This window comes from Copadichromis virginalis, linkage group LG12 (assembly GCF_057382275.1).
Source record: "Copadichromis virginalis isolate Kocher_CV1m ecotype Utaka linkage group LG12, C_Virginalis_male_GT1.1, whole genome shotgun sequence".
NCBI classification, from domain to species: domain Eukaryota; kingdom Metazoa; phylum Chordata; class Actinopteri; order Cichliformes; family Cichlidae; genus Copadichromis; species Copadichromis virginalis.
In genome coordinates, this window is record NC_140629.1 from 18,072,413 (window position 1) to 18,094,791 (window position 22,379).

Here is a 22,379-nt window from a genome sequence, read left to right on the forward strand (position 1 = left end):
GATTACTTATGACAGATTTAGATATATTTTCATAAACTATTCATTTACCACATCAATAAACAGCATGGCAGAGCAAAATATTTTTTCTAACATGGCAACCTTTAAAAAGTGAAAGGAGACAGAAAGACAGGTGAGAAAGAATAAAACTTAATTGACTTTTTGATGGCATTTTACACACAGTACTGGTACAGTATCTAGAAAATGTGGGAAAATACTGGCATCCTATACAGTACTTAGCTACTTCTGAAGAAATTATGATGAGACCCTAAAAAAATTACTATGTACAATAATGGATTTCTATACCTTTTACATCAGATGAAAACGTTTGTTGTAAGATTCAGATAATTATTTATTCAAAGTTTTTAAATGACATAAGAAAGAAAAGTATTTCTTTGTGCCCCCTTTCCCTTTTAATGCCCTACCTGCCCCCCTGGCAAAACTTTGCTAGACCCGCCCCTGCACAGTTACCAGCTGTCAGCTACATAAAAAAGGATCCTGGTGTTATTTGTCTCTCAGAAACAGTTCATAACTTCCCTTCAACTCATTCATGTCACCTAAAAGGTAAACCTGTTTCTCCATCACCTGTTCAGCTCTGATAATTCAGTAACGACATCTCCTGGTTTCATCTTCATGTTTCCCTCTCACCAGATAACCAAACCGATATCATGACCAGCAGGTTTACAGCTGTGGCTCCAGCAAACATCAACTGATACTATAAATTAATATTAAATAAATTTTTACAACAGCTGATCAAGTTTAAACGTGCTGCTGTTGTTTAAGCGCGACATCAGCTGGTTATCGCAAAGTGGGCGATAAACAAACAAGAGAGAAAAGCCGATTAGCTGATCATTGATCAGTTTCATGATTGAAGTAGAAACAGGAGAGGGAGGGGAGAGAATGACAGGAGAAGAGGCAGCTGTGCAGCAAAGACACAGAATAAATCCAGCTTTGTGTCTTTTTCAAACTGTGTTCCTTTTCACCTCAAAACGAAACGCGCAATATTTTCTCTGAATACGAGACGATTCCGTTTTTTTACGGGACGGTTGGAAACTAATAACTAACCTTATAAATAGAATAAGATAAAACAAGTTCAACATCAATAAAATCATAGCACCTGCCCAGCTGTATATAAACTACGTCATGCTAGCTAGTACGCAGTACGAGTTGTTGTAACTGACTGTAAAAAGTCAGCATAACGAAAATAAACTCCACCTAAACTTGGTTTATATCTGACCCAGATAGCCTGCAGGTCATAACTTCTTACCTGAAGTTCAGTTCACATATCATACTAATATGAATCATAGTATATTATGGAATTCCAAAAATGGCTGCCAGGACAGCTGCCACCACACTGATGTGACACACTACAAATCAACTCTTTGATGCTCAGTGCTGAGTCTGCACAATAACCTGCACTTAAACATTCATTAAATATCACGTACACATATACACATACTGTCCCTCAAGAAGACACTGAGAAAAAATATAGAATAAGATTGAGACTGTAACTTTGCCATAAGTCATAGGTGTCAAACTCTGGCCCGCGGGCCAAATTTGGCCTAATTACATTTGGCCCGCGAAGCCATACCAAATTACTATTAGAGCTGGCCTACTGGTATTATACAGCTAATATATATATTGTTTAGTATTAAGCTTTGCTTGTTCCATATTCAGCTTTCCAGCAAAACTTATTTGAGTCCATAAGAAAAGATTCATTCTTATATCTGGAGGAAGATTTTTTTTCAATAAGTATTAACGTTAGCCCGCGACTTTGTTCCAGTTTTGAATTTGGCCCACTGTGTATTTCAGTTTGACACCCCTGATTTAAGGGGTTTGGGACTTGATTCAACAGGTGTGCCAGTAATCAGGCCAGAGTGTTTTTACTGAAGTTGAACTTAGTCACAGTTAATTCATGATTTAATGATTTAAACTTAACGAGACAGGTTAAGTTTGGATAACTTTTCTCTCTTAATCAATGAAATCATCATTTAAAAACTGCATTTAGTATTTACCCAGGTTATCTTTGTCTAACATTAAAATTAGTTTGATGATCTGAAACGTGTAAGTGTGACAAATACGTCAATCAAGAAGGGGGCAAACACTTTTTCACGCCGCTGTATATTGTAGCCTGATTATCTTCATCACTGATGACTTTTTGTGCAGATAAAGTAAACTGCACTCTAGACAGCTTACTGCTCGTTTGCATTACACTGCAGAAGTACTACTAACTTTGCATTTGCATATGTTTAAAAGACATTACATATCTGTGTTTTTGATCTTCTAGCTGCATGTGTGCCTGTTTATTTGTTAATATGTAGCAATGCAAATGGATTAATTCTAGTGGTTGTTTAACCATATGTTGTGTTCAGAGAGTCTAACCTTTGTAGCCTCTGAAAGTTACATATAATTCTTTTCTGAAAGTGGGCTATGGTGACCTTAGAAGCATCTGAACTTGTATTTTTACACATAAAGCTAAAAGTCACAGTAGATCATTTTCTACAGTTGCCTGCCTGGTAGCTGTGAAAAAGAGGATGCATCCAAGAGCAAGTCCCAAAAGCAGTTAATTCTGAGTGTGTTTTTTTTTTTGTTTTTTGAAAAACTGTGAATAATAATTGTGATACGTCCTGAAAGTATATTCTTATGGACAACTGTAAAACTGAGTTCTAAAAACTTTCTTGCCTAAAACTTACATTCATTACCTGCTTTAACAGTTAAAGGTATTATATAAACCGTCTGTGCATAGACTCTCCTGTGGCAAGTTAAGTCAAGGGCCTGTTTTATTCTGCAGTTACTGTCATTTCTGTAAATATGTTTTTCTGTCACGCAAGCTCCTTTTAAATTTAAGGCCAAAGTGTTGTGACTGCAAGCTGATTTAAAATGCAATGATTAGAAATGTACTTGCTAAACTCCCCAGTCACCTTTAACCTGATTATGTGGAGTCATTCAGTTTGCCATCAGGACTGTTGACACTGTGAATGATAAACAAAGTGGGAGCCTACAGTTGTCAAAGTCCCCAATATCATCTGTTCTATTTTTGGAATTTGACAGCTTGTCTTGGCAGAGCTTTGTATGTTGAGTTGAGTGAACATTGGAAGTTTAGAAAAGTGTTTACACCGAAACTGTTGAGGCCATTCCAGCATGATGTTTGCACACGTTTTCTAGGTTGAGTTGAGCAGGATGTCTCCCTGTTGTTGTCACGTATAGCAGACTCGCAGTAATGGTTCTGCTACTGCCACGTTGTACAGTACACATTTTTGTGAGTCCTTTAAAGCTGTTGTAGTTTTTACAAACTGCAATGAAAGTTTGTAAAATCTACAAACTTTCATTGCAGTTCATTGCAGTTTCATTGCAGAGCTAACAGAGTTAGCTCTGTTTTGCTAACTCAATGGACCGAAATAGAAAATGTGAGCCACCCAACTTCCTCAGTGAGTCATAAAATAATGAACTTAGGAAGGAAACGGCATATTTCCTGAAAAGACTGAGACATATCTATATAAAGGCCTTTTGTTCTTGGGTTACCAGGAGATTGTAATCAGTCTGCCTTGGCAGTTTGTTTGTAATGTGTGTCTAATTGCAGTATTTTCCTGAACATGATTTAATAACTTGAGCTTTAAATGATGAAAACTCATATTATTAAAAAAAAAAAAAGGGTTCCATGGTCCATGGATCATGGAAATGGTCAGACAGGAGTACGTGATATAAACACAAATGTTTGCAATCTTGTTAAGAAGTGACCCACTCATTTAACCCACTCCCCCCAATATACACACATAACCCCTGCCTTACAAACTTTGGCTGAGCAACCAAACCCCCATCGCAATAACCTGTAGGGGTCACTATAGCTCCATGACGAGAGCCAAGTTCAACAGCAGCGGTGAATGAAGTTTCTGATCAATGACTTCCCTGAGCTCTGCTCATTTTTATGACTAGAGCTTTTTGAAGCCCACAGAAAATCCTTCACAGGCACAGGAGGGAACATGTTTGACTCACATTTCCATCTCAGTTTTCTTTGAATGAATTCACCTGTTGTGGAATGCAAGTTGTAAACAAGTTTCCTCATTAGGCAGAATTTTAACTGCTAGTTAAAAAGTGTGCAGTCAAGATATTGTTTATATCCAAGCAATCTGCAAGTACCTTGCAAAAATTACAAGAGCCCCCAGTTAAATTACAACTAGAAGATTAAGTTGAAGGTCCAAGCAACCTGTTTAGTCATAATTTATTGAGTTAGATAGAAAGGGCCAATTGAGACTTTATTAAATGCATGATGTCACAGCAGTTGGTCTTATTAAGTCTAAATCACAAAGGGAGACACCAAAGTAGAGTATATGATAGATATGCTGGCAGGAGTAGCATGAATGGAGCAAGCAATATCTTATCCAGAGTTTTTCACAAATTGATTGGCTTTACAGCCAGCCATTGCCACACCCTGAGGACTGCTCCAGATCAATCAGTTTTCTTAATCAATGGCTTGTTAGACGGAAATGAATGAAACAGCTTAAGAAGGTCAGTGTAGGTTTCTGCAGGCTTTGTGATCACTGTAGTTAGACTTGCAATTATCCCAAACCTTAGAAATATTGCTAATCTGGAAGAAGCAGGTAAGCGTGGAAAGACTGTTCATGGCGGGGTTGTCATAATCAGATGTGAATGATTGTAGTAGAGAATTTCTCAACATTTGTGAATAGAACACAATTTGACCTATATTTTAGCCTCCTTGATGTTTTGCTGTATGACATTTCATCCGTTTATGCAGAATAACATAAAGCAAATGTCTTTACTGGTCAAACCATGGCAGAAAACTGAAGAAGTCAGTATGAGGGCTGAATCACACCCACATCATGAATGCACTGTGGAACACACAGAGGTTTGTGGTAGGGCAAAGTAGACCCATTGAGTGTGTGAGCTTAGGGAGCTGACCTTGAACAGCTGGTTACAATGTTTTTATAGCTGTGTGTGTGTGTGTGTGTGTGTGTGTGTGTGTGTGTGTGTGTGTGTGTGTGTGTGTGTGTGTGTGTGTGTGTGTGTGTGTGTGTGTGTGTGTGTGTGTGTGTGTGTGTGTGTCCGTCCCATTGCTTGCAGAGAGTCTTCTGTCTGGTCTCCAGATTTCCTCTCACCAGATGTTGAAGAAACAAATTCAAGAGACTTCTTAAAAGTAGCCATGTTGAGATCAAAAGCAGCTTCAGTTTCCAGCAGTACTGAGGCTCTTTGACTGAAGACTAAATAGGAGAAAGAGGAGGCCTATTAGGAATGCAGCTAAAACTGCTTCATGTGGGTGGTACTATTGAGTCCTCTGTATGGAGGAGTTAGCATTATTGCTGGTAGCTGTGTGAGTATAGAATAAGCAGTGACAAAAAGATCCAGCAATAACAAAAACAACAATGTGGTTAGTTTCAACAGAGTATCAGTAGATTGTTTATGTATTGATATCTATTGATATTTTTCATTCACTTTTTGTGTGAATATAAGGACGAGGGGTCTTCACAAAGTCAAAGAGACAGCATAAACAAGCCTGGATTTCCACATTCCCCAGACTTTAAATAATGACCCTAATGACACTGTGAATTTGTTGACAGCTTTTGAGTTTGTCCCCTATTGCTGAATCACCTCTGCCTCTGAAAGCTTGAGACCTGCAGGCTCTCACACTATTGTTTATTCTGGAAATACAGTATATCAGTTGATCCCAAAATACACGGCGGACGCTCCTGATATCATCTTCCTGTTTCGTGCAATCACATACATCCAATTACAGCACTGCAGTCTGTCCTCACGTAAGCAAAAGTAGCTGCAGCGTTGTGGCTGTTTGGATGTGAAACAGAACAAAGAGGGTGGGTGTTTATTTGCTAACAGCTGGCTCAGCAAGTATGTCCCAACCAAAGATTCAACCCAAAACACCTGTGAACTTTACTTTTCCCTCAGACCTTAAGCAACTGAGCACACTTGAAATAGCTGATCATTATCAGATTTGTTGGGAGCATATGTGATTTTGTGAGTTGCATACAGAGGCTTTAAGTTGCAAAAATACTTAAATAGTTTCATTTTTTTTTTTAAAAAAGCAAGAGTGCTACTCTGAAAATGTGACAGTAGGAGGAATCATTTTCAGTATTTTGATAAAGCTGCGTCATGTCAGCAAATGCTCAATCGCTTCTTCTTCTTTGCAACACACACTGGCCCACTAACCCACCTCTCAGCCACTTTTGTGTCACCTGTTTCTTGCAACTGGCTGCACTATATGTATCAGCACATTGAGGGGCTGAAGCATGCAAAGACTCTGATGTAATTCTGCATATTCTAGAGGTGTTTGTGAGATGAGGAGGTATGAATGATTGCGATTAGAGAAATAAAACTGGTCCACGGTAAGTGAGAAAATTATGGTGGAAATGAGAGTGAAGTGGTAACGTTATATATTTCTTTTCCCCTTTTGTTTTCTTAAGCTCTTTCTGAACAAAGGCATAAGAGGAAACACCCAGGGTGCAGGCTGATGCTGGAGCCAGCTAGATCAGACCGGTAGCTGTTAGAGAGTAGGGGGTGGTGAAGGAGAAGGGAGGCGAGAGAAGAGGAGGGGGAGATGGGATGAAGGGTGGAGCAGCGGATGGGGTGGGAGAAGGGGGAAGAAGGGGAAAAAAAAGATGTGACGAGGAAAGCTGGAGGTGGAGGAGCAGGGGAACGCAGAGGTTAAGTGTTTCGGGACACAATATGAGATGGATACTCTGGCAGACAGCTTAGACCCCACTCCATCAGTGATGTAATGCATATGGCAGATTCTATTTTTAGCCATCCTAGTACACTTAGCTCAGCATACAGGGCGATCGATCAGCTGCACACTCACTGCGAGTATTAGAGCTGCAGCCAACAGCACCTAAATATTTTGCCTCTGTGCAGTTTGATGTTGTAGGATTTCTCCTTTGTCGTGTTAACAAGTAAATATGTGTTTTTGGTGGCATTTTGCACTGTACATTATGTGTTCTTTTGTCTTTATCTTGACGATGTTGCTGTCGGTATCATTTAGATTGCCAGGAAAAGTTCATGAAAAAGGGCATTTAGTTATTTTTATGCCAGTTTGTTACAATATGTTAAATGGCCTGTATTTGTATAGCGTTTTACTTAGTCCCTAAGGACCCCAAAGCGCTTTACACTACATTCAGTCATCCACCCATTCACACACTGGTGATGGCAAGCTACATTGTAGCCACAGCTGCCCTGGGGCGCACTGACAGAGGCGAGGCTGCCGGACACTGGCGCCACCGGGCCCTCCGACCACCACCAGTAGGCAACGGGTGAAATGTCTTGCCCAAGGACACAACGACTGAGACTGTCGGAGCCGGGGCTCGAACCTTCTGATTATAAGATGAACTGCCAACTCATGAGCCATGATCGCCCCCTATACAATACAAAAATGTGTTTACATCTTGTCCAGTGAAAGTAAAATTATTCCCAAGGCAGTAGGAACAAAACAAAGCACAATAACAGCAGTGAATGGGGTGCTTCCAGGCCACAAAACAAATGGGGGCTTTCTGACATTTCTTGGAAATTTAGCCAAAGCGATGAATGAATAGTTATTGAAGCTCAACGTCATTGGTCTGATGACAAAGTCTGTGGATGAAGAGCTGCTTCTGTATTATTTTCTGTCTAATTTTCTTTGTTATTTACTTGTTTTCAGTTATGTTGTGGAAAAAAACTGCATGCCTGAATTGTATCTTTGTATACTGGGGCAATCGATTACCAGGACAGCTGGATGTGTGTGAGCTTTGGTGATTCCTGTTTTATCAGACACAAGAACATGCAAGCACACACACAGCACAGACTTCACTGACAGGACTTGTATTTAGAGTCCTGTATCACCTCCCAGTGTCGGCTGTGAATAAGTCTATAGCCTGAGGGTCTAGACAGGTTGACTCCCAGGTTGTTACACAATAGGGGAAAAAAGAGCCTGGAGACAAAAAGCAGATCAGTAGCTTATAAACTACCTGATAAACTTCATGTCCACACCTGTCACTTCCCCTTACTCTACCAACCTATTCCATATTGGTAGGTCACACTGCGAGTGGACTGAACAATGACATTCATACCTTCTTTGCTAACTTCTGTTAGCTAATTAGTTATAGCTATCCATGACAAACTGAGCCCTGTAACAGAGGCATCCTATTAAAAAATATAAATATAGTTTGTGTTTAATGTAACCAGTGATTCATTACCATTCTGACAGTTGGCTATAATCCCATTATAAGATTTCCATCTGAACAGTGACTACTACCCAAATGATCACTCCTCTCATCAAGTTTAATAAAATTTCTTTGGCCACATAATAAGGGGAGTAATCATAATGATTAAAACACTGTAAGCGTCAGGGTGCGGCTGTGTGGCAGGCAAGATGTGGATTCAAATGCAGGACTTGGGAGAAAGAACATGAACTCAAAAAGCAGCTTTAATGCTGAACTCTTCACCTAAAATACAAAATAGACAGCGACTAAGCAGGCGCAGATGATTCAAACGCGAAGAATCTCCTGGGAAACGTGGAACTAGAAAACACACAAGCACTAGGGATTATGAAACAAAGGACAAGGGGAGACTCAGACAAGATATGCATACACAGGTAACGAGGGGAGATGAAGCAGGTGTAAGGACAGTTACAGATACTAATCGGGAAAATGAGCCGAAGGAAGTGAAACCTAACACAAAAACACGGAGAACAATACCATAGCAAGTCGTGACAGATTTAGCTAACTTTGATTCAGTGCCCTACATAAGAGTTAGTTGTCAACCACATGATATGAAGTGTGATGTATTAATATGTCCCTGTTGAGTGGTAACAATAGAGTGAGAACAAAAGCAAAAAAGAGAGCCTGCTCCTCATGTGCTTGTGTGTATCTGTTTGTACTACTACCTACTGAATGCCTGTTGGACAAGGCAGATAAAAAACAGACGAGTTCTAATCAAATCAAATCTTTAACTTATTCAGAGTGGTTGCTTTTACCTCGCTTCTGTTGTTGAGAACAAGAACAGTACAAAAACAGAGCCTCGTGCATTTCTAAGAGGCAGTTACATGTTCAAAGCACTGCATATGTTCATTTCAGTCCTTTGCCTTTCCCCCATACATAGCTGTTTCTCTGTACCTGTCATTTTGTCACCGCCTGCCATTAGGTTCACTTCCTGCGACTATTAAGCTATTTCACAAAAGGCTATGGTAAACTTGTGTGGATTCATTGGTCAAAGCTGTATTATTTCATGAAACGGACACAGAATCTGACCTAAAAAATCATGAAACTCTTACAATGAACATAGCCAAGATGCCAGTGAGGCCTTGGACCTCACGTTATTACACGAGGTAATTATACTTTCTAGTCACTCTTGCCCTTCTTGCTCTGGCACTTTTTGCTTAGTACCTATGGTCAGGCCACACCCATCTCCCAGCAGGCTGTTTATTTCGATTCCAGCTACGTACTTGTGAAGTTTTGTGACTTTATCTTGTACGTTTGCAGTTTTTTCCCAGATATTTGAATCACCTCTGTGGTGTCTCTTGAACCATCATTTGTCCATACAAATGGCGAAAGCAACATCTTAGCTACACAATCACAGCTCCAATGTCTCAACATGTAAGCACCTACTAAATTATTTACAAAAAAAAAGTTATCTATTCCAATTTTGCCATGATGATGCATACAAACTCACACACTCAAGGTGAAAACAATATTACCTGTGCTATCACAGCTGCTGATAAACTGAAGTACACATTAAAGAGAATGTTTAGTATTTATTGTTACTCTGCTTGGTTTTTCAAAGTTATAATCTTGGTGCATATATCTACATCACGTTGGCTCATGATTTTATATCTTGCAGATTTTAAGCATTTGGTAATTTCCCCCCATCATTTTGCTTTTAGACGACATAAGCATAACTCTGCTAAAAATACCTAACCCTGTTTTTTCCCATAAGCTACCCAAACAGCTTGTTGATTCAGGCATCATTCCTGGTAGCTCATGCACGAATTTCCTTCCTATGCCATCCTATCCACATACACACCCTCCAGGGCTTGGTGTACCAATGAGAAAGTGACTTATGATTCTTAGTTTCCTTAAAATAGGGACTGACTTTTCCTCTCGCTCAGCAAGAGGATGCAGACAGGGTTGGGAAGTGCTGGAAAATCCAGAAATGGACATTTTGGGATTTCCTAGGTTAACAAAAAGTTAGAAAATATGACCGACCAAAATTTCAGTGGAAAACCTATAAAGAATAGACATTCGAGAAGTGACTGCATGACGTCAGCCTATTTAAACATGCAGTATTTGTGGTGTCATCTAAAAAGCAACAAGTATAAGCTGTGGGTCGATGAGTTTGGAAAACAGGTTTCACCATGCTTATGCGGTAACTGTACAGACTGACGTGATGAAATCAATGAAACCACAGAGTGCTACTGGCTTACTAAAGCGCACGGTCTATATATAATGTATATTGTAGTATCAGTATACACTGAGGTGTTTCAGAGAGGTAGATATCTGTATCTGGTATCTGATCTGTAAAAACTGTGACTGTTAAAGTCAGACCTAATTACTCAAAGATTAGATGCTAGTTAAAATTGAAATTTATTCAGCAGACACCTTTCTTATTACCTAAAGCCGTTTTTGCTACTTGTTTGTTGACAATAATGAAAATGTAGGCAACACTTGAGACCAAGTTATCATTCTTCCCACAACTCTCAACTCCTGCTGTCGTCCATTCACCCCCTATCTGGTCCATGGCACTGGCAGTGATCCGACAGGCTGCAGGTTATGTAACAATCACCCGGCCGCTTTGGCACTAGAGTTTAATAAAACTTTCTGATGGACAACAGAGCAGCAGTATTTTGTGCTGTCCTCATGGGTTTTCGACACAATCCTGCCTCTAATCATATAGATTGCATTTTTGCCCCATTGCATTCATGCTTATGAAACTCGCTCTCCCTTGCTGCTGTCTCTTTTGCCTTCTCTTGCTCGCTCTCTCTCACACACACACATATGCACACTTTCCACAAGCTGTTTTTGTAACGTGCATCACCCACACATTTTTGCATTCTTTGTGTGCGTGTGGGATGAAAGGACGATATGACAAAACATATTTATCAGTGTTGTAGATGCTTTTACTTTTCCTTCCGCCTTCAGAGCTTGCTGCAAGGTGATGTAACAGGTCTGCAGGATGGGATATCTCTCTTTGGGAGGTGTGCATATCAGAGTCCTGCAGTCTTCTTTAAAAATGTATACACTATATAACAGGCAATAAATGGCCTCATGCTCAATGTGGACTGCTGACACTGCACTCAGCCTGTGTGGGTGTCAGTTTGGCAGGCATGCAAAATCTGACTGTGTTGTGTAAAATCTGCATATGCAGTAGTTGAAATGAAAACTTGTTGCTTTGTCTTTATAGTCACAAGGATGAAAAGTTGAGTTAAAGACAATACTAAACTATTTCAAATGTGTGTTTCTCTTTTTATCATGTTTGTCTGCAGATTTGTTTCCTGGTGTCAGCTTTCCGTGGCCAAGTGTTTTCAGAGGACAGCTGTGCTACTCTGGCGCTCTTCTCTCATTATTTCCATCTCAGTCAGTTCTTTTGGATGCTCATACAGGTAATGATAGGTTCACAGTGAACACTAGATACATGTGAGGAGGAAAAAAAAAACACTTTTGATTTCTGACAAGTGGAAAAAATGTATCTTTCTGTAACTGCCTTTTGCATTTGTGTAAGCAACATTTGGAAGAAGCGACTGCTATGACAACTGAAGATCGATGAGATACAACACATGTGCTACGGCAAGGGGGAGAAAGGACGTCAGGTCACCCAAGACTGGGTACCAAGTATGACTGAAGGAGCGTTAGGTGCAAGAGCAGCTGACCTCACTTGAAGAGGTATACCAGAGAGACAGAAGCCAGGGGAATAAACCGCTCCAAAGAACCAAGGCATACTCTGCTAATTGACGAGAGACGCCCAGAATAGCTAACCGAAGGCCAAACAGTCCTAATCCCCAAGGATCTCCAGAAAGGACCAGTCCCATCCAATTACCTGCCTCAGTACCACGTGGAAGCTCCTGTCAGACATCATAGTGGCACATGGCTCAATACATAAACAGGGCACAAAAAGGAATTGGCAAGGAATACCAGATTGGCAAAACAGTTTGGAGCCTTCATCAGGAACTCAATGGGGATGTGGTGAACAACACTAGAGGCCAACTTCAAGCCTATAGCACATGTCACCATCAAGTGTCATTGACAAGATTGGCTACAGATACCAACTACGGAATAGAACAATCATCAGGCGCCATGGATGACGTCAAGCTGTATGCCAATAGTGAACGACACATTGATTCACTGATCCACAACACTAGGATCTATAGTAATAACATGTGAATGTGAATGTCATTTGGACTGGAGTGTAGGCAGATGGTAACAAAGAGATGGAACATACTCAGAACTGAGGGGATCTCACTACCAGAAGGCAACATTGCAGACACTAAGGACAGCTACAAGTACCTGGGAATCCCACAGGCAAATGGGAAACACGAAGAGGCGCCTAAGAAAGCTGCAACCACCAAGTACCTGCAGAGGGTAAGGCGAGTCCTGAGGAGTCCGCTGAATGGGAAGAACAACACATATGCCCTGCCCATGATCAGATACCCTGCTGGGATAATAAACTGGCCAAAGGAAGCCACTGACATGAAGACAAGGAGGCTCCTGACCACATATGGTGGGTTTCACCCCAAATCCTGCACTGTGACACTTTACGGAAAATAGCCACAACAGACCATGTGCTTAGTGAATACCTCAGGCAATAGAAACCCAAGAAAGAAGTGGAGATGGAGAACAACCATCACGGAAGGACAGGCCCCTGCACAGTATGTACCAGCAGATAGAAGAAGTGGCTGGATCCAGAGATCCCACCAGTGGCTGGACTGAAAGACAGCACAGAAGCACTAATCATCGCAGCACAGGATCAAGCTCGGAGCACAACATAAATAGAAGCTGGGATCTACCACACCAAGCAAGACCCCAGATGCAGGCTGTAAAAAGATGCCCCTGAGGCAATCCAGCACATAACAGCAGTGTGAAAGATGCTAGCAGGCAGGGTATGCATGGGACGCCATAACCAAGTTGCCAGTATAGCATATAGAAACATCTGCCATGAGTACTGCCTGGAAGTGCTGAAGTCAAAATGGGACATGCAACCGATTGTGGTCGAGAATGACCGAGCTTAGGTCCTTTGGGACGTCTGTGCTGTCTGTTTAAATATGATTCTCCACCTTCCTCCTGCCTATTTTATCTCATAATTTGGCATTGCCAAGGTTCCTATTCTTTCTTTTTATTTCATACATATGGCATTTGGTTTATGTGCAACAGGCAGTGAAATTTGATTGTTTTACCACATCTACTGGGGCAGTCATAAAGTTACCAGTACACTGCACTGGCATGCCCTTTGCCCAGGATCACCTTATAATACCTTACAAGGACCCTAAACAGCTCTTTCTTAACAAGACCTTCTTATTCTCTTATTTCTTTCTTTGCATTATATTGGTCAACACCAAAGCCACCCAGGATTTTTAGGAACATGAAGACTGTAAACATACATCTGTGCATTGTAATTGTAGTTGTAATCCTGGAAAGAGTTTATTGATGACTTATGACCTGCTGCAATAGCAAAGGAATGCAGGGAGAGGTTTCATCAGCAGCTTTAGTGCTGCTGCTGTGATAAATCCTTTTCCTAAGTAATCCGCCTCCTAACGAGTCCTGAACTGCAAAGAAACAAAGGTAGTTGCGTAATACAGGAAATCCTTGGATGTTTGTTTATTTATTTGTAATTTTTGAAATATAACCTGATTAAATAGATTTGACAGACATTAGACAATAACTTTATCTATATTATTTGTCTGTGCCATACATATGTATTTGTTGTGTAATTCTTCCAAACAATCTTAAATCCACTTGATGACAATCAAGCTGAAGGCTCAGGCTCAGTTGTTGTCATTTTTTGTTTTTTTAAGAAGGGAAATGAGATTTATCACCATCATAAATCACAATTTATGCTATTATGAGTCAAACTGAATTCACAGTAACAAAAATACCGTCACATAAGACACATGTTACCAATAGGAATGGTATCCCTAAATGAACTTCCCCATCTACCCATCTTTTCCCACCTGTTGTCCTTCTCTTGCATAACATTTGCCTTGTTCTCATCAATCTTCAACCTTTTGTAACATGTGACATGCGTACGTGAACATAACCAGTGTTTACATAGGGAACATAGTATGTAATAATGTTATTGGTAAAGTATTATAAGATTAGCTGTGGCATAAGCTGACCACAGCAGGGTAATACTGGAACCATGCAACAGCGTAGGTGTTGGACGCAGTGGGCTTTTTCTCATATCTGATTGTTTACTATGACTTCTGGGAGATTTTAAGGGATAAAGTCTCAGGCCGAAGGCTTTCATGTGGCTTAAGCAGTGTTAGAATTTGGATGGGCAGATCTGGAGCTCAAATAAAATTGGTTGTGACGTGCAAGCTGGTTTTAGACAGACATGGTAGTAGTTAGTAGGGTAACAGCTGACTGGATCGAGTGAAGGACACAAACAGTGATTCACCCTGTAAAGAATTCAAATAGGAGGATTAATGAAGCATGAAGAAAAAACACTTAGGCTTTTGTTGGTTTATTTATATACTCACTCACAGATTTGTTTTGTTTCATAACATGCCCTGTTCGTTAAGGTTGAATTTAAATAGAGAGCCAGACTGTGTGATAGAAAAGGCAGATATGTTACAAAGGTAAGGAAGTGTTATTCATTAGAAGCACAATTTCAAAAAAGACGGGCAAACAAAGCAGGACAAAAGGAAGAGAGGAAGAAAAAGTAATACAACGTAAAGGCCAGGACCATGGCATTGTTCTTTAACACCCCTTCAAAAAATATCTTGTTATTTCATAAATGTCAACTCTAACTGTGAATGTAGCTGACAAGAAAAATATTACCGCCACCTTGGCTTTCACTGATGCGGGGAACCGAGACCCTTCCATCCTCACCAACATCTCTGCATTGACCCCAGTGATGTCTCACCACTCAAGTTTCCCTCAGATCAGGTAGCTGCTTTCAGATAAGTGGCTTATATGAGTGGGCGCCAGCAGCCCATCTCAGGGCATGACAAAGACCTGAATCAATAACAGCAGTGTGAGTGTGTGTAATTGAGAGTAGTGAGAACGGGCACGTCCAAAACCTGATCAGGGGAATATGCACTGGCATAAAGCTTGAAAACACACAATAATGTGGCCACTGTCCAGAGCAGCTATGTGTTGAATGCAGAGGTTTGCAGTTAACATCAGCTTACTAAAAATTGCACATTATTAAAAAAGTCTTAAATCCTAATCCTGATGGATTAGGATTTCTGGGATTTTTCCTGAGCTAGCTAGTGAAGCCAGGATGACACATTTCTAGCTTGCTAAATAATATCTTTATGTGATAATGCCTGTCCTGTCTCCTCGCCAATTAGTCATCCAGTCATTTGGGACTTTTAATACAACACCAATGGTTCATGTGACCAATTTACAACTGGTATTTACCTTCAGTGGTAACTTGCGGTTTTGGCTTTATTTGCACTGTGGAAACTAAATATAGCTCATATCTAAAAACTTGGTGAAGTAGTCCCAACATGATCTGCACAATCAAACATAACTGCAAGTAAATATTTAAAAAATACTGCATTTTTTTCTGCGGTGAGATTGAGCCAACCTATTATTGTGGCTCCATGAGTGATATAGCCACTGCAAAACAACAGCTCAGCACAAAGTTGCCCATAATCCCTTTACTGTACCACAATGACTGCAGTTTTCTCACAGCCAGTGAATAACACTTCTTGAATCTGACTGACATCATTGTATTATCTCAGGGGAGTCGAGCTGTTACACAATGGGAACCGTACAGTCTTGTTTGCTGCATCTGCTGCATCTGTGTTTGTGGGTTTGTGTTCATGTTGGTGTGGTTATGAAGCAAGGTCTTTTTGGGTCAGTGGTTATACAATATTGTTACGGTAGAGGTTGAGCAGAGTAATCATAGGGAGAGGTCAACATCATTTGACCTTGTGTCATTAGTTGCATCACATCTTCCTCTTTGCAAATGTGCTGCTCAAGTGCTTGCAAACAGATAGACATTATCAGCTGTTATTCATTACAGCTGTTGACCTGTTGCATAAATTTTAATAGCATTTCCTTTTTTTCATGTTCAAATGTAATACTTTATAGACTTTTGTTTTTTATGTATGTTAGATGGCTTAAAGCTTGTAAAACAGCTCGTAACGCACCATATATGAGCGAAATGTGAAAGAGAAAATGAAGTGTTAGTGTGCTTCACATGAGGATAAGACATCGTCTGCTTGCTGTCAACAGGTGTTCACATAAGCCAGTTATGCAACAGTGGATGGCTTAGTAAAGCAGATAGATGAGACTATAAAAGCCTTCTAGATAACTAAGCAAACATAGATATTTTTGGGTGTGATATGCGGATGGATATACTTGTGTGTTTTTGTGTTTTACTGACTATAAAGACCAAATGTGCACACAACCGAGGAAGGTTTAAAAATCATCAAAGGGGAAGATGTCGAGCCTTTTCTCCCCCTTTTATTTATTGTGCTGCGATAAGTTTAAGATACATTTCATAGTCTGTAAAAGTTACTTTTTTATTTTTATATCCCCGTGAATAAGTTGTTTTCTCAAACTGTTTTCTCAGGCGGTGAACTTCTGGCAAGTGCTCGTGATGAATGATGAGCACACAGAACGCCGATACCTGCTCTACTTCCTCCTGGGGTGGGGACTTCCTGCTTTGGTCATCATCGTCCTGGTCATCGTGTTACTTGGTGGCTTTGGATGGAAAATACATGAAGTATATGGACTGGTGCAAGGCGACGTGTGAGTTAGCAACACATGTAAATACACACACAAGTGGTCTTTTTGAACTGATGGCATGTATCCAGTGAATCGTAAGTACACTTAGGAGAGTATTTGTTAAACTGGTATGAGTCGTTTACAGTGATTTCAGTTTCTTTTTTAAGCTTAGGGAAATTCCACTTCAGACTAGGTAGAGCAAACAGAGCCAGTGAGCCTGCCCAATCAAATGACTGAATGAATGAACGTCTCATGTTTGTTTGCATGCCTCTCCCCACACTGAAAAACTTCAGTCTCGGAGGTGGAGTCTTTGAGAAATCGCGCCATACAGAGCCTTATATAGCTGTTTCCCTTAAATTACCTAAAGCACAGAAACAATAGAAGAAATCACTGTGTACAAAAAACACGTACAAAGGTCCCAACACAGGTGAGTTGCCCGTGTCTTTATGTGCATCCGTCTTCCATGTCTTTCATTTGTGAACAAATGTTCAATAATAGTCAAAGAAGTATGAAGCTGAAACTCCTAAACCACATCTATAATAAGTCAATGGTCTAAGGTGTGCCTGTTATCCTTGGGATCAAGTATCTGTGGGTGTTTCCTGTGGATGGGAGTGTGAAACAGTGAGCGCATACAGGAGAGATTTAAGAACATAGAGGAGTATTCAGTTTCCCAGGAGCACACCTTCCTCTTTGAGGACATAAGGCAGCTTTTCACTTCTTTTCCTTCTCTCGCTCTGTTTCTCTCCTTCGCTCTCTCCTCTTCGGTGTTAACAGCTAGTCTCTTGTTTTCTCACCACTCGTTTCAGTTTCGCCTTGCTTGCATACAAAAGTGTTAAGCTCACACCTTGTGTCAATAGACTTTGTATCCTTTAGACTTAATTGCTTATGGGAGCACATTTTTTTACTCTGTCTTTTTGCTTTCCACTACTATACTCACGCTGTAGTAGAGAGATATGGAGATTTATGGATAAATAAGTGCAGAACGGTGTAAAGTTACCATTTCCATGCCTCTACCATCACTGTTGTGCTGGGACATTGTCTTTCATATAGACCAGTTTGTACTTAACCCCAGCTATGTGCATTGAGCATATTAAGGATTTCTCTCTTCTGATGGTTATCACATTATGAGGCAGTGAGTGACTGTAATGTCCCTGTGGTTTCTGCCTTTTTTAATCTTTATTGTGGATCATATGTTGTACATCTTTAAAAGGAAGAAAACAAAAAGCCAACTTTAACATTGAATCCTCTCTCACCACCCATGGACAACTGCTCAGCAAAAGTGGTCATAAACATTTCAGCAGCATTAAATTTTGTTTTGAATGAGTCTAGTTTGAGACTGATTACACTCATGAATATTTTGACCCTTTTGTAGTCTCAAGTTGCATCTTCCAAACATGGGGTCTTGTGATCACATGATTTAAGTAAAAATGTTATCATAGAGTGGTAACATAGGATCTTACTGTGGTATACATTTAAAAGAAAATCCCAGCAGCCTTTGGATGAAAACCCTCCATAAAAGGCATGATTAACTTTCTTTCTCTCAAGCTAAGAAATGGGTGCGTTAGACCCCTGGGTAATGTTTTTTTTTCATTCAATTCAGGAATCCCTGGGATTTCCCATCCTTGTGAGACTTTCACTATAGTTAGAGGTCATCCCCCTAGCAAGGCCCCAACAGTACAGCTGTCCATTTTCCACTGTATTTAGACTAGGGGCCCGGCTGTCTTTTTGTGACATGGTGATCCAGCGCTTTATTTGGCATAGCTCATCTTATGTTGTGACTACGACAGATCCAATTATTTTTCTGCAATCACTCAAACATGCAGAAGTCCTGTCTGATTTGATGCTCCCACCGAACCAGAGCGTGAATGTGTTTTGTGAAAAGGTTGTGGTCACATCAGTGTTGTTCTAGTTGTTTGGCAACAAATATCAAGGATGTTGATTTTCCCAGAGGAAAACCGCAGTTTTCTTTAATAAAGATAAACATGCCTGAAAGATCCTGAGACGGTAGTTCAAGAGGTTCACCGGGAAAACAGCATAGAGATAGACTGTATAATACTGACAGTACCAACTTCTTACTGACATTAATAATTCTCCAAAGAAAGTTCTTCTTTACCTGTTAAAAAGGATGAACAGTGGAAATCACGTGACCCCTATGGATATATATTCTTATAATTGCCAATGGATTTATCGGTGGTTGTGTCCGATGTGTCACAAAGCAACAAAGTATAAAGAAGAGTTGCGTTATGATTAAATTAAATTAAATATAGAGCAGTTTAATATTTTCAGTTTTTCCAGACGTTATCTGTGAGATAGATGTGTTCTTTATGCTATGGTGACACAAAGGATCACTGTTTGGAAATAGCAGCCAAAATTATTGCAGCCGTGTGAAAATTTCAGATTAAACAGCAATATTTATTAACTGCTTATATTCAGAGTCTAGTCAGAACCTCACAACAGAAACAGAAATAACAAATAGTGACATAGTTGCTGCAAAATGATGATTTAACTGCTAAACGACAAACATTTCGCTCTTATACAGGACTATAACTACAATACAACCAGATGGTAACCAGCTATGTTAAGTCCCCCACTCCAAAGAGATGTGTTGCAGAGAAGTTAATTGCAACATGTCGCCAATCTGTCTGCTTTTATAAATTAGACAGCAGTTATTTGCAAGCCTTCACTACTCTGTCTGAGAGTAATTGCAGTTGGTGTGATTTGGACCCTGACTGTTTGGAGATAAGTTGCCTCCCACCAGATAACCCGTGCAGTCACCTTGCAGTCAAAAGAAGCAGCTCATAGGTTGAGAATGTTGCATGTTCAACCTCTGGGGAACCCGCTTGTTGCTGCAACTACTTGAAGTTGTTTGCAGAATATAAAAATAATTCAGTGCAATCATCAGACAACTGGAGATTTTTTCCTAGTTGCAAGATGGCTTATTGTAAGTTTTGTAAGTGTGTCTTTCATCTTATTTTCCTTATCTTCTAGGTGCTTTATCCCAAACATCTATGTAGCTCTGTGCACGGCAGTGCTGGTGCCTCTCATCTGTCTTGTTGCTGTGGTGGTTGTATTCATCCACATCTACCAAGTTACTGAGCAGTGGAAGGCCTACGATGACATTTACCGTGGACGGACTAACAGCACAGGTAAAAACTAGAGATGGCACGATACCACTTTTTTATGTCCGATACCGATACCGATATCATAAATTTGGATAACTGCCGATACCGATATGAATCCGATATAGTGTTTTTTAATAAACAAAACTGTTTTTTAAATATCTTGCTGCATTTTGTATAAGTTCATACTCAAGTTTAAAACAACAACTACACTAAAGCTATTCTGTTATACCTGTATGCAAAAAAAAAATTTCATAGTACAGCAATACTGATCAATCTAATAAACTTAAACCTACACCATCCTCCCTATTCTGGTATTTTAAAGAGTACTTAGCATAAATATTAAGCAACCTAACTAATAGGGTTCCAACTCCCAGCAACAACAAAAATAAATAAATAAAAAATAGGGAACCACCCCTCACGCTCCACCTCATGATGCTTAATCGACGTAATCAACCTTAATTTGATGCAGTGTGAAAAAAAATGCACAGAAATCAATTATTTTTCAAGAAATATTAAATAGATTCAACATCTTTCTTCAACAAAATTGCAGACTGCACAGATGGTACCTTCCCAAAGGAAAAAGTACTATAGCTTACTAGGGTATATATATTAGACTTAATAGTTACTATATACAGTAATTGACTTCTATTCATTTTACATCAAATTAAAACTTTGGGTGTAAGATAATTATTTATTAAAAGCTAGACATTTTAAATGAGAATAAGAAAGAAAAGTATGTCTTTGTGCCCCCTTTTCCCTGTTAATGCCCTATCGGCCCCCCTGGCTAAACTTTGCTAGATCCGCCCCTGCACAGTTACCAGCGTCAGCTACGTAGAAAAAGATCCTCGAGTAGAAAGTAATATTAAATAAATTCTAACAACAGCTGATCAAGCTTAAACGTGCTGCTGTTGTTTATCCGCTGGTTTCCTCTTTCTGGTGCAAAGTGGGCCAAAAGCAAACTAGAGACACGGACTCGCGACAGAAAAGCCGATCAGCTGATCGTTAAGCAGTTTCATGATTGAAGTAGCAGCAGGAGAGGCAGTCGCTTGTTAAGCTTAACGCAGGAATGCTTTACAAACATTCAGAGATGGACTTACACACTTGCTTTACTTCTCTTGGGATAACTTTGTCGGAGATGAAATGCCGGGTTGCTAGCGAAGCTCCAAATGCTATCCAGACCACTGACAGGTCGGCATGCCACAGCCGCTCTATCACGTGATGCATACTGCTCCGACGTGCTAACGTTCTGAGGTGAGTTAGGGTGTGTTGCAAGTTTTGTGAGGTGCTTTCGTGATATTTAATGGATCGGATTACATTTTTTATTTTTCTCCGATATCCGATCCAGTAATTTAGGTCAGTATCGGACCGATACCGATACGTAATATCGGATCGGTCCATCTCTAGTAAAAACCAAATATGTGACTACACACACAAACACACACAAATATATTAATGTATGCATAAGCAGAGATTTTATTATTTTACCACTTGCTGTTACCACAAAGAGATCATGAGAGTTACATCTGCATTTACACTCAGTCACACCCAATTTCTTTCTTTCGTGGACATGTACAAACACCACTAGGATGTCCCTCTGGAACGAAGCTACAAACAACATACCCTTATTTTGGGCAGAAGCTTTCATCCCCTATTTTCCAGTTTGCTGTTTGCTGGAGACAAAAACAGATTTAGGGTTTTTGCAGAAAGTGCGAACTTTCAGTTATCTAGCACACACAAAAACACCCATCAGTACAATGTAGTAGTAGGTGTGCAAACTTGTACATTTCCAACTTGTAGATTATTCAGAATTCTTGTTTGCACACACACACACACATCCATCATGGATTTATGACCCGTACAAATCAGCTCTGTTTATACAGTGCAGTTAGTCCCTTTGGCCACACATGAAGACTCAGCCAAACCACTTTACTTGCTGATCATCGGGGCTGCAATCAATGGCCATCAGTGGGAATCAGCAGGCTTTAGCTTGTTTTGCTCAGTCAAGGCTCTCCGGTGACAAAGCCAAGCCTGAATTAGTGCCAGTTCTTTTGTTGGCAAGCAGCTTGCCCGCAAACTGTGCAGGAGTGTTGAGGCAGTGTAGATGCTTTACTGAGTTGCAGGTATGTGTGCATTATTCAAAAAGGAACAGCACTTTCTCATTCACAAACCAGGCTGAGGCAAAGGGCCAGCCTGTAGGATTTGTACTTCACATGAGCAGTTTTTTGTGAGGAAAGCGAAAGAAAATAGAGTAAATTGGACAAACATTTATGTTTGAAATATGATACTGTAATGTGTGATGATTCACAATAGCCTAAACTTTTGACCTATACTGGACATACATACACAATTGTACATATCTACATGCACATATAAA

The 22,379-nt window shown here is 40.1% G+C and overlaps 1 protein-coding gene across 1 annotated transcript in view; it reads left to right on the forward strand.

Annotated features, from left to right (window-relative positions):
* The window catches only part of adgrv1 (adhesion G protein-coupled receptor V1), a 116,681-nt gene that overhangs the window by 75,493 nt on the left and 18,809 nt on the right, over window positions 1-22,379 (forward strand). Inside the window, exons 89-91 of the mRNA XM_085475126.1 lie at window positions 11,474-11,590; window positions 16,729-16,907; window positions 19,872-20,029. Coding sequence (XP_085331252.1) covers window positions 11,474-11,590; window positions 16,729-16,907; window positions 19,872-20,029 — 454 coding nt within the window. The remainder of the gene's footprint in view (window positions 1-11,473; window positions 11,591-16,728; window positions 16,908-19,871; window positions 20,030-22,379) is intronic.